General features: G+C 42.6%; 1 protein-coding gene across 3 annotated transcripts in view; it reads right to left on the reverse strand.

Annotated features, from left to right (window-relative positions):
• FAM117A (family with sequence similarity 117 member A) overlaps positions 1-10,479 on the reverse strand; it is a 47,896-nt gene extending 37,417 nt beyond the window's left edge. For 2 of the 3 annotated variants that reach the window (XM_070726485.1, XM_070726483.1), the window contains exon 1: positions 10,212-10,479. In XM_070726485.1, the coding sequence (XP_070582586.1) occupies positions 10,212-10,317 (106 nt within the window). In that variant the 5' untranslated portion in view covers positions 10,318-10,479. The remainder of the gene's footprint in view (positions 1-10,211) is intronic. The other variant, XM_070726484.1, reaches the window with a different exon arrangement.
• Between the last annotated feature and the right edge of the window lie 2,100 nt (positions 10,480-12,579).

The raw sequence follows: 12,579 nt of genomic DNA on the forward strand, positions 1-12,579 counted from the left end.
CCACTTTTAGTCAATTTAAACGATGTAGTTTTCATTCTGGCAGAAGAACAGGTTGCTGGCTAAAAATAAAGTCCTCATTAACTATAACATGATGATGTACCAAAAGTCAAGCATGCAACCTTATTTATTTATTGGGTTTGTATGCCGCCCCTCTCCGTAGATTCGGGGCGGCTAACAACAATGATAAAAAACAACATGTAACAATCCAATTAATAAAACAACTAAAAACCCTTATTATAAAACCAAACATACACACAAACATACCATGCATAACTTGTAATGGCCTAGGAGAAAGGAATATCTTAACTACCCCATGCCTGGCGGCATAAGTGAGTCTTGAGTAGTTTACAAAAGACAGGGAGGGTGGGGGCAATTCTAATCTCCGGGGGCAGTTGGTTCCAGAGGGCCGGGGTCGCCACAGAGAAGGCTCTTCCCCTGGGGCCCGCCAAACAACATTGTTTAGTCGACGGGACCCGGACCCTTATTGGTTCCTTAAGCACCACCGTGTGCATGTTCTGCTTTTCAGAATCCAAAAGCATCAGCAACATGGAATTATCACCCCCAGGGCCTGTGCAACTACCTTCCATTTGATATCTATAAGGTAAGAAAGCAGTCTTGCTCTCCATATAGAGGACCGAGAGAATAACACATCACAACATGTAGGCTAAAACAGGATTATCTAACTATGAGCAATCAGTATTCTGTGAAGCCAGTGAATAGTCATTTTATGGTTAAATATGAAAATTTAGATAACTATGCTAATGTTATAAAACGTAGTTATACTATCTAGGGCAGTGATGGCAAACCTATGGCGCGGGTGCCACAGGTGGCATGAGGAGCCATATCTGCTGGAATGCGAGTCATTATTATTATTATAATAATTATTATTATTAATAATAATAATAGTAATAATAATAATAATTAGATTTCTATGCCGCCCCTCTCCGCAGACTCGGGGCGGCTCACAGCAATAATACGAACAATATATCACAAATCTAATATTAAATAGTCTCTAAAAAACCCTAATTTAAAAAACAGACATACACACAAACATACCATGCATAAATTATATAGGCCAGGGGGAGATGTCTCCGTTCCCCCATGCAAGACGGCAGAGGTGGGTTTTAAGAAGTTTACGAAAGGCAAGGAGGGTGGGAGCAATCCTAATCTCTGGGGGGAGCCTGTTCCAGAGGGTCGGGACCGCCACAGAAAAGGCTCTTCCCCTGGGTCCCGCCAGACGACATTGTTTAGTCCAGTGTTTCCCAACCTTTTTTGAGCCGCGGCACATTATTCATATTTTCAAAATCCTGGGGAACACTGAAGGGGGGCGGGGCGGGGGGGGCGGGCTAAAGAAAAGTTTGGACAAAAAAACCCTCTCTCTTCCTCCCTTTCGCTCTATTTCTCCCTCTTTCTCTCTTTTCCTTCCTTCCCTTCTTTCTCTCTCTCCATCCCTTTCTTTCTTTCTTCCTCTCTTTTTTTCTCTCTTTCTCTCTCCCTCCTTCCCTTCCTCTATGTCTTTCTCTCTCCCTTGCTCTCTCTCTCTGTCTCTCTTGCTATCTCTTTCTTGCTTTTCTCTCTCTCTCTTGCTCTCTCTCTCTCTTTCACTGTCTTGCTATATGTCTCTTTCTTTCTCTTTGCCTCTCTTGCTATCTCTCTTTCTTTCTCTCTCTTTCTCTCTCTCTGTCTCTCTTGCTATGTCTCTCTTTCTTTCTCTTTCTCTCTCTCTCTGCCTCTCTTGCTAAGTCTCTCTTTTTCTCTTGCTATGTCTCTCTTTCTTTCTCTCTCTCTCTGCCTCTCTTGCTATGTCTCTCTTTCTCTCTCTCTTTCTCTATCTCTCTTTCTCTTTCTCTGCCTCTCTTTCTTGCTCTGTCTCTCTTTCTCTGCCTCTCTTGCTATGTCTCTCTTTCTTTCTCTCTCTCTCTCAGCTGACTGCAAGCGGGAGCCCTGACGGCGGCAGCTGGACGTGCTGCTGGACACCGTATATGCCAGGCCCGCAGCGCCAGCAGCACGTCCAACCGCCACCGTCAGGGCTCCCGCTTGCAGTCAGCTGAGAGAGAGAGAGAGAGCTCCCTCTCGCCGCCGACATCTCCCTGCGACTGCCTGTGGCCGCTGCGGCCCCCCCCCCGCTCCCATCGCCAGTGCCCTCCCGCCGGGCCACAAAGGACACTTGCCGCAGGTCCAACCGCCACCGTCAGGGCTCCCGCTTGCAGTCAGCTGAGAGAGAGAGAGAGAGCTCCCTCTCGCCGCCGACATCTCCTCGCGACTGCCTGCGGCCGCTGCGGCCACCCCCCCCCCCGCTCCCAACGCCAGTGCCCTCCTGCGGGGCCACAAAGGACACTTGCCGTGGATGCCAGAGAAGCTCCAGCTGGGCGGGGCGCTGCCGGTACTTCCGTCCTGGGGCTCCCGCTCGCAGCTGTCCCCCGGCTCCTGCTCGATGCCGCGGTTTTCGGCGCTCTCCTGCTGGGCTCCAAAGAAGGAAGGCGGGAGCCTTTTTCCCGCCTTCCTTCTTTGGAGCCCAGCAGGAGAGCGCCGAAAACCGCGGCATCGAGCAGGAGCCGGGGGACAGCTGCGAGCGGGAGCCCCAGGACGGAAGTACCGGCAGCGCCCCGCCCAGCCGGAGCTTGGCGGCACACCTGGCCATGTCTCGCGGCACACCGGTGTGCCGCGGCACACCGGTTGGGAAACGCTGGTTTAGTCGATGGGACCCGGAGAAGGCCAACTCTGTGGGACCTAACTGGTCACTGGGATTCGTGCGGCAGAAGGCGGTCCCGGAGATATTCATTGCCCTAGCTCAACTCAATGTGCATGTGTGTGCCAGCCAGATGATTTTTGGCTTGCACAGAGGCTCTGGGAGGGTGTTTTTGGCTTCTAGAGAGACTCCAGGGAGATGGGGGAGGGCGTTTTTATCCTCTCCCAGCTCAGGGAAGCTTTTGGAGCCTCGGCAGGGTGAAACATGAGCCTATTGGGCCCACCAGAAGTTGAGAAACAGACTGTTTCCAGCTTCCCCCACTCTAGAGGGTGGGGGGAAAGTGTTTTTCGCCCTCCCCAGGCGTTGAATTATGAGTGTGGGCACTAGCGCATGCACGATAGCGAGCATGTATGCTCTTTCAGCACCTGAAGAAAAAGTAGGTTCGCCATCACTGATCTAGGGTACTATAAGTTCTTCAGATAAGAAGTGCATGTTTGGCAGGTGTGTTTTTCAGGCAAAAAAAAGTAGCATCTCTAGATAACAAAGTTATTTTCCTTAGTCACTGTCTGTTATTTGAGTCTACGGAGAGGGGCGGCATACAAATCCAATAAATTATTATTATTATTATTATTATTATTATTATTATTATTATTGCATGCAAATTGGAGTTAGCATCTACATTGTCACGGAAATTAAAGTCTGTTAGTACCTTAACTCCGGAGGTCGATGGATAGAAGCCTCAATCATTTTTTAAAAACAAGATATGTTTATTTTTTTTAAAAAGTGACTGAGGCTTCTATCCATCGACCTCCGGAGTTAAGGTCCTAACAGACTTTAATTTCCGTGACAAAACTAATTGTTTCAAGGCTATCACCTACACACTTCCTACCATTAAAGTCAATTCTGTACTGCAAAGAACTCAACAAACAGGAGTACCAGTTCCTCCCATGCCGTGTTTCAAAGGGAACAAATCTTCACAATTACCACACATTTATAATTATCCTCTCCACTAAGCCAACCACAGCGAAGGCACAAATGTTATCCTGGGCATCTTGCTATAACTGTCCTAAAGAATGTTCATCAACATTCTGTGAAGAAATTTATTTATTTATTTATTTGATTTCTATGCTGCCCTTCTCGAGGCAACTCAGGGTGGCATACAACATTATGAATGCAAATAATATATAGAGAGATAACTAATTATTTTTAAAAAGAAATACACAAAATTACTAAAAATTCTAGAAAACCCCCATGTTCAGTCATCCACATTCATCCAATTCAATCATTTATAACATCGGCCAGGGACAATGTCGCCACTCACAGCCCCCGTGCCCGCCAGCCGAGGTACATAAGATAATCCCCACTCGGTTAAAGACCTCGGTATACTAATAACAAAAGATTTAAGTGCCAAAGCCCACTGCAACAACATAGCCAAGAAGGCTTCAAGAGTTGTAAACCTAATCCTATGTAGCTTCTGCTCTGGCAATATCACACTGCTTACCAGAGCTTACAAAACTTTTGCCAGACCCATCCTTGACTACAGCTCATCTGTTTGGAACCCATATCGCATCTCAGACATTAACACCCTTGAAAATGTCCAAAGATACTTCACCAGAAGAGTTACTCCTCCACTCGAAACAGAATACCCTACGAGACTATACTTTCAATCCTGGGCCTAGAAAGCCTAGAACTAAGACGCCTTAAACATGATCTAAGTATTGCCCACAAGATCATATGCTGCAACGTCCTGCCTGTCGGCGACTACTTCAGCTTCAACCACAACAACACAAGAGCACACAACAGATTTAAACTTAATATTAACCGCTCGAAACGTGACTGTAAAAAATGTGACTTCAGTAACTGAGTTGTCAAAGTGTGGAACTCATTACCGGACTCCATAGTGTCATCCCCAAACCCCCAACACTTTACCCTTAGATTATCTACGGTTGACCTATCCAGATTCCTAAGAGGTCAGTAAGGGGCGAGTACAAGTGCACTAGAGTGCCTTCTGCCCCCTGTCCTATTGCTCTCCTATATCTCCTATTCCTTTCTTCTATTCCTATATCTCTTCTTCGATTCTTTCATTGATATGTTCTATTACTATATCTTCTTTTCTATTCTTTCATAGATACATTTTACTATGAATATCTCCTCTATAACCTTCATCATGTATTTTACTATGTGTGTGTATATATATATACCCACTAAAACTCTCATTGTGTATTGGACTAACTAACTAACTAAATAAATAAATAAATAAAACATAAGAACATAAGAGCCATGCTGAATCAGGCCAAAGCCCATTGAGTCCAGCATTCTGTGGCACACAGTGGCCCACCAATTGTCCATGGTGATCTAGAGCAGAAAGAGAAGGCAAGACCCTCCCTTTCCCTTGACCCCCAACAAGTGGAACTCAAGGGAATCCTGCCTGCCTCAACCAACATAGAGGCGGCACTTGGACATTCGTTTCAATAACCATCTATATGCTTGGCATCCATGAATCTGTCTAATCCTGCCTTGAAGCTATCAAGGCTGACAGCTGTCATGACCTCTTTCTGGTAGGTCTTCAAAGCTTTATAAAAGACCAGGAGGGAGGGGGCGGTACGTATCTCCGGGGCTGTCACAGAGAAGGCTCTTCCCCTAGGCCCTGCCAGCCAACATAATTCTGGCTGACGGGACCTGGAGAAGGCCGACTCTGTGGGACCTAACCAGCCGCTGGTGTGTATGAGGCAAGAGACTGGCCCCGAAGGTAGTCTGGTCCTAAGCCAAATATTAGCAATGTAATAACTTAAATCAATCCTTCACTTATAATGAAATGTCTGTTGAAAGGAAGGATGCTGCACCATCTAAGAGGTAAGTAGAGTAGCAATGTTATGATTAAATGGCAACTAAATCTTAACAGAGTAAAGCTGCTATAATCTGGCAAAAACATAGCACTCTGCTGTTTTGATTTCTGCACAGGAAAAGAGAGCGAGTGTTGGCAGCGAAAGATGCACTTATCATCTGGTGATAGGCACCTGGCACGTTCACAGGATTCAGCGTTCCAGTAGTCTGGAGCCAGCAGCACTTCCCTCTCCTAGCCAAAGGACAGGGCTACATGCATTTGTGAGGCTGAGGACTGCACAAAGAGAATGGGAAAACTTCTCATGTCAGCATTGAGATCATTTTATCTTTGGCATTTGTAATTCAGTCTTGTGTGCTATTTATGGCAGAAAACAGACCTCAAAAATAAATAAAATAAACTCTTGGTGTTGGCTGGTGAGAAAGCAATGTGTAAAGAACTTACAATATTTCCCAGTACAATTAAAACTGTAGCTCCTGGATTCTAGAAACAATACAGGATTAAAGCAAAGTTATATTTTAAATATATATATATACAATAGTTTGTCTCTACCATTGCTTTTTTAATTGGATTTAAAAAAAAATTAAACGAAGGAACTACCAGAGAATAATTTTCAGGAGTGTTTGGAGAAGAGGAGAAGATGATGTGGCTGCACCATCATCACCATTCAGAAATAGATATAAGTATTCCCTGAAGTCAAATCTGACTCTTGGTGATGACATAAGAATGTTTATGCAGGGCTGGGAGGGTTTTTCTGCAATAATACATAACTAGTTTCATAGTGCTTTCTTCTGGGATGTTATTTTAGCTTCCCAGGATACCTCACAAATGATTTCCTGGTGGTCTCCCATCTAAATATTAATTAGATCCTACCCTACATATTTTTCAAGCTCTGTTAAGGTCAGTTAGATGCTGTCATCTGCATGTCAAGGCTCTTGTACTGGAAGAGATACAAACATTACACTTGGATCTGTTCGTCAAAAAGAAGAGGAGGCAATATATTATTCCTAGGATGCCTTCTACTGGGCTGTAGTTCAACACAATAAAAATAGCAAATAAAGACCAAACAGCAGTTAAAATTACACCAAAGCAATGCAAGTAATATGTACATCACAATATTGTAGTCACAATAATAATAGCCAATTAAAAATCCTGTAAGATTTCAAATCAAAATACTCTCTCACTTCACTTTTTCCCCTCATGGGCAGTATTTTGTGATTGCAATACAGTATAGCAACAATGTGTGTGTGTGACAATACTAATTATGATATCACCTACCATTCTTAGGACCAAGGTCATTTTTTCTTCTTCTCCAGATGGCTAGATATCTGCTTCTGTTTATTCTGTGCTGTTACAAAAAGCTAAACACTTTGGAAAACAGAAGTTAAACTTCTCAACCCCCTCCTCTCTTTCATCTTTTTTCATCATTCTGTGTATGGAGAGGAGTGGAGGTCTTCAAACTTGGCAACTTTAAGACTTGTGAACTTTAACTCCCAGAATTCTCCAGCTAGCATAGCTGGCTGGAGAATTCTGGGAGTTGAAGTCCACAAGTCTTAAAGTTGCCAAGTTTGAAGACCCCTGGAGAGGAGGATGGACCAGGAAGACACCTTGAACTGGTAGAGCAGCAGAGGGGGTCATCCTAGTCAATTGCTGAATTGAAGTCAAATGCTTCAACTGTAAAGCTGAACTAAAACTATAATTTGGAAACCTGGATGCCAGAACTTGACCAGAAAATAGAAGAACCATTTTACTGCATGCTCAGGCCTGACCCAGGAAGGCAGATTGCTTTGCACTTACTTCACACCCATAAAGCTATGAAAGCAAAATGTATGGATGTCTCTTCTGTAGTGTCAGTGCTCCAGTAAACATCCCCAGCAAAACAATGGCGTCCAGAACTGATACACAGGCTTTTAAAGATTTTTAGTAGACCCAGCTGGGGTAATGGAGAAATAAAAATGGCAGAGCAACTTATAAGCAGAAATTGTGAAGACCACTCACAACACTCACATTCCAATTTCTCTGTTCCCCCCAAAATGAAACCTAGCACTGGCTATTTGCAAATAAATCATGCAAATCCATTCCTGTGCAAGGTTATGTTATTCTGCCCATGTACTGAAAGTTATTAATGTCAGTCACTAGAAATCATACATAGAAACATAGAAACATAGAAGATTGACGGCAGAAAAAGACCTCATGGTCCATCTAGTCTGCCCTTATACTATTTCCTGTATTTTATCTTACAATGGATATATGTTTATCCCAGGCATGTTTAAATTCAGTTACTGTGGATTTACCAACCACGTCTGCTGGAAGTTGGTTCCATGGATCTACTACTCTTTCAGTGAAATAATATTTTCTCACGTTGTTTTGATCTTTCCCCCAACTACAGATCTTAGCATCTCCTATGGCTACCCATTAACTATTTTTGTGACTTTGGTAGCTACCTCTCCGCCCTCTCAGTGCATTTCTGTAAGATTTTTATGCACAGACCCACTTAAGTTTTATTTTGCTTCAGGATGTCTAAGTTTCAAGGACAAATTTCATGGACAAATTTAAACTCAGTCTTCAAGGAGTTTGTAGAAGATAAGCTAGACACCTCCTCTTTTGAAAAGGGACTGCAGTCAAGAAAGGGAATAAAGTGAGCATAGAAGTGGTGTCCAGAGATGAAAATAGAATTTAGACAATGAGAATTGGAAGGCTGAGATTCCACAGCCAAACAAATATTTCACTTTCTAGCTTAACTTCTACTGACTGGCCATCCACTTATACCACTGCACAGCTACTTTCAGGGTTTTTTTAATTGTTGCAAATGTACTTTTTAAAAACTCCTTAATCCAAATATTAAATCACCTGAAGAGACATTTAACACGGTCTTTACAAGATTCCTGGTAACAGAGCAAAAATAGAAATATCTCCTCAAACTAAATTCAATTCCACTTACCATACCTAGATGCTAGGTTGTTTACTGAGCAGCAATGCAGAAATGCTCACCATTCTCTCTTCCACATTTTTTTAAAAAAAATTCTAATCTAATTTATAAACTGGAGATTTTCTGATGATTAACTATATACATGCTTAGCTCTTTTTCTTCCTTAAGCTAAAATAAAGTCAGCTAAGTGCAGCCATATTTAATCAACGCTCAGTAAAACTGATACCTAGAAGAAAACTACAACAAATGATGTAAGGTGTTATTGCGGTGAAATGAGACCAAAGCAATTAAGATAGGAGAAAAGAGTGCCATATGTATATGATTTATATTTCACCTAGTAAAAGTCTCTGCTATCTTTAGCTATAACAGACATCCAGATATTTCAATGAAGAGTAATACTGTACTGTCATGCCATCATTAAGTTCTCCCGTCAATTAATTGGACTTTTCCAGTCATTATTGTTGTCTTTCCATTAAAATAAATTTAATTCCCATCGCTTCCATACACTTTTCCAAAGATTTGTTTCTCCGTTTTATGACAGGATATTGTTTGGTAGTCATAGCTCTCCCCAGAATTCTTCTACTGATCCCACCATGGCTTTTCTACATTTACCTTTTAACAAGCCACGTAACCCCACTTGCTTTCAGAAATTTGCAGAAATGTATGAATTCCTAGTTTTCATAAACAAGAAAAGCACCATATATCTGTAGCATCTCAGTCTATTATGCAGGTGTTTCTATATACTGTATACTCTTATCCAACATTGTATTTTCTTTCCATATATACTTTTTTCAAGCCATTACTTCTAACCACTTCTAACCATATATCTAACGTCTGCAGCAGAAACTCTCCAAAACTTCTATTATGCAATATTTTCTGTCCACTCGCCATTCCCTCTTTATTTTAATTGTTCTTTTCTGTAGTTTTCCCCGAGCATCAGTTATCTTTCTCCAAATACATTATATACTGCCCTGATTCACCTTGAACATATTGTGTTTACATACAATGACTCCGAATGCATGTGTTTATTTCCCCGCCCCATTTTATTTATTTGTTTTTGTTAACTACGTATTGATAGTATACAAAAATATAACAATGTTTATATACACGATACTAGTAAGAGAGAAACGTTAGGACAGGGGACAGAAGGCACGGTGGTGCATTTCCTTCAGGACCAAATAACCCCTCATCTTATGTGAATGAATACGGACAATTCAGGCACCTTCTACAATTGCACCCCCTTTGATAAAGTTTCCCATGTCTATCATTTTGTTCGCATAATGGAAAAGATGTATTCAGAGTTCTTGCCAAACTTGCCGACATCTGGCTGCGTTATGTCACCTGTAAACAGGGCTTATTCCTTATTCAATTCTAGGCTGTTTCCTCCAAGACCTGCCTCACCAATGCCTCCTTTTGCCAGTGACATCTTGAACTTCGTGACACTCTGCCTGCCCCTCCTAACATACCCTCTCCTGCTCTCCACCATTCCTATCAATATGCCAATCTCTTAGTGACCCCCTCCCCCTTCCATGCCCTACAATCTATTCCCCATTTCCGTATAACCGCTCTCTTCAGCCTCATTATGCACATATACGCATGCCTGCACGGTGCTTCCCCTGCCCCCCATCTCCAATGCCCTTCCCCCCCTTTCTATCTGCCACCCGGTCCTTCTCTGAGCAATACTTAGGCCCACGATTTGCTACCCACTCCCCCCCCACACACACACACGCACACACTCACTCATACGTTACCTGCCCAATCTCCATCTCCGTTCCTCCGGGACTGCAGTTGGAAAGGGAAGGTGGACTTGAGCGGCTGCAACCCGACCCAACAGGAGGAAGAAGCCCCCGCCGCCATCTCCCGGGCTGAGAAAGTCAAAGCCGCTTTGCGGGCTGCCAACCAAGTCAAAAACAACTCCTCAACCTTCACTCTTCAACGCTCCCCTCGCAACTACGTGACGGGCGACTCGGTCCCAGGACGAAAACGCCGAACGGGAGGCATTTTCTACACGCTAGAGGCGTGGCTTCGCGCAACCGCCGCCGCTCATTGGCCAACAAAGTTGAACAAGGTGGGATTTAGGCAAAGACTCGCACGGTCCACGCCAGCGAATAACTCCACCTTTTTCTACTGCCGGTGCGTTTCCTCTTTTATGGGGAGTAATCGCAGCCTGGGGGGCGGGGATGAGGGGGATGGGGGGGGGGAAAGAAAAACCAAAACAAAACCTTGCGATTTCTTCCCCCCCCCCCCTTGTTGTTATTCTGCTGTTCGTAAGTACAATGTTTCTCCTTTTCCACTTTGTTTTACACGGGTGGGAAACCATCTAAATAGGCCCCTCTCCGGTGGGGGGAGGGAACCGTTTTATAGCCAGGTTTGGAGATCGTTACTTTTTTTCTAACTTCGATTCTTACGTTGTGATCCATGTTTTATTAAATTGTTTTGAATATGTCAATAATGGGGGTGGGGAAAGAAACGTCAAAGAATGGCTCGTCTGCAAACTTTAAGATGATGAGGAAAATCATAATTTCAAACCATCTTCCTGTCACTGACTACTTCAGCTTCAACCACAACAACATATGAGCACATAAACAGATACAAAGTTAAAGTAACCCGCTCCAAACTCGACTACAGGAAATACAATTGTAGTAATAAAGTAGTTGATGCATGGTACTCACTACCAGACTCTGTAGTATCACCACCTAACCCCCAAAACTTTGCCCTTAGACTATCCACTGTTGACCTCACCCGATTCTTAAGAGGTCAGGAAGGGGTGTTCGTAAGTGCACCAGTATGCCTTCCATCCCCTGTCCTAATGTTTCTCTCACTAGTATGTATATAAACATTGTTATATCTTTATATACTACCAAAACGTACTTGACAAAACAAATATAAATGAATGAATGAATGAATGAATGAATGAATGAATGAATGAATGAATGGAACTTTAACTGGATTCTAGAGATTAGTCCAGTACTCTTCAACTTTTAAACCAACTATTCAGCTTTGCCTCTCCTGATATAAGTTGAAATGTCTTTCCGTAATCTTAGCAGCATCACTTAACATTCTGTACTGCTGTCATGAACTCAATTTTTTGCTTTGATAGTCTCCCTCCCCCAACTTAGAAAAGGGAAGCAGCAGAGAGTAATGGTATTTGCATCCTTATTTGCAAATGCTTGAAGGGCACATCTTAAAAGGGAAAGCACATTGTTACAAAAGTTACCAAAAAAAAAAGTCAACACCTGTAGACTAAAGGTATTCAACAATATAATTACTCAAATGGCATAAATGAAAAGACTACAACCTATGTTTACACAGCAGTACTAAACCACAATATGCATCACCGTTTCCTTTAACAGGGCAGCCAAATAAAAGGTGGAATTCAGGTGTAGCTAGAATCGGAACCAGAAGCAAATTTTCCTCTTACCAAATTTCAAGTGCTCTTCATCCCCCTTCATTATTGTATTTTCAGTCACTGCATTAGAGCTAGCCCTGAAATCTCTGCAAGAAAAATATTATTTAACCTTGCAGAATTGAGTTAAATTCAATGAGTACTTGAGCTACAAACAAAGACTGATTAGTTTGATTATGAAAGAACACTATGCTGTTAAACTATATTTATTGTGGAAAATACTGAATTATATTTACTTAGAAGAAAAGCTAGCTTCCCCCCCCCCAAAAAAAATAATTTATCTCTAACATAGAATGGTTATCTGAAATTTATTGCAAAATACTATAATGAGGGGAAATTGGATTTTATCCCATCTTCTTCCCTTTCTTTTGGGAAAATAGTGCCTGGTCGAAAGCATGTTTGCTCAGGAATTTAATTATGTTTCCTCTGAGTTCAAGAGAAATTACTCCCAAATCAGTGAGCAATGAATATTCGATGTACGCAATTTCATAGGAGCAGCGGCATGTTCATTTCAAAGACTTAGATCAGCAACAGACAAACATAGTACCCCCAGATAATCTGGAGTCAGCCTCTATTATTTATGACCACTGGCAATGCTATCTGTAGCAAATGGAAAAGGAAATTGCAGTTCAAAACATCTGAAAAACACCATATTCCCTACTACGGGGTGGAAGCTACATTAGGTGTAGAGACATACAAGAATCTTCAGTAGT

This window comes from Erythrolamprus reginae, chromosome Z (assembly GCF_031021105.1).
Source record: "Erythrolamprus reginae isolate rEryReg1 chromosome Z, rEryReg1.hap1, whole genome shotgun sequence".
Classification (NCBI taxonomy): domain Eukaryota; kingdom Metazoa; phylum Chordata; class Lepidosauria; order Squamata; family Dipsadidae; genus Erythrolamprus; species Erythrolamprus reginae.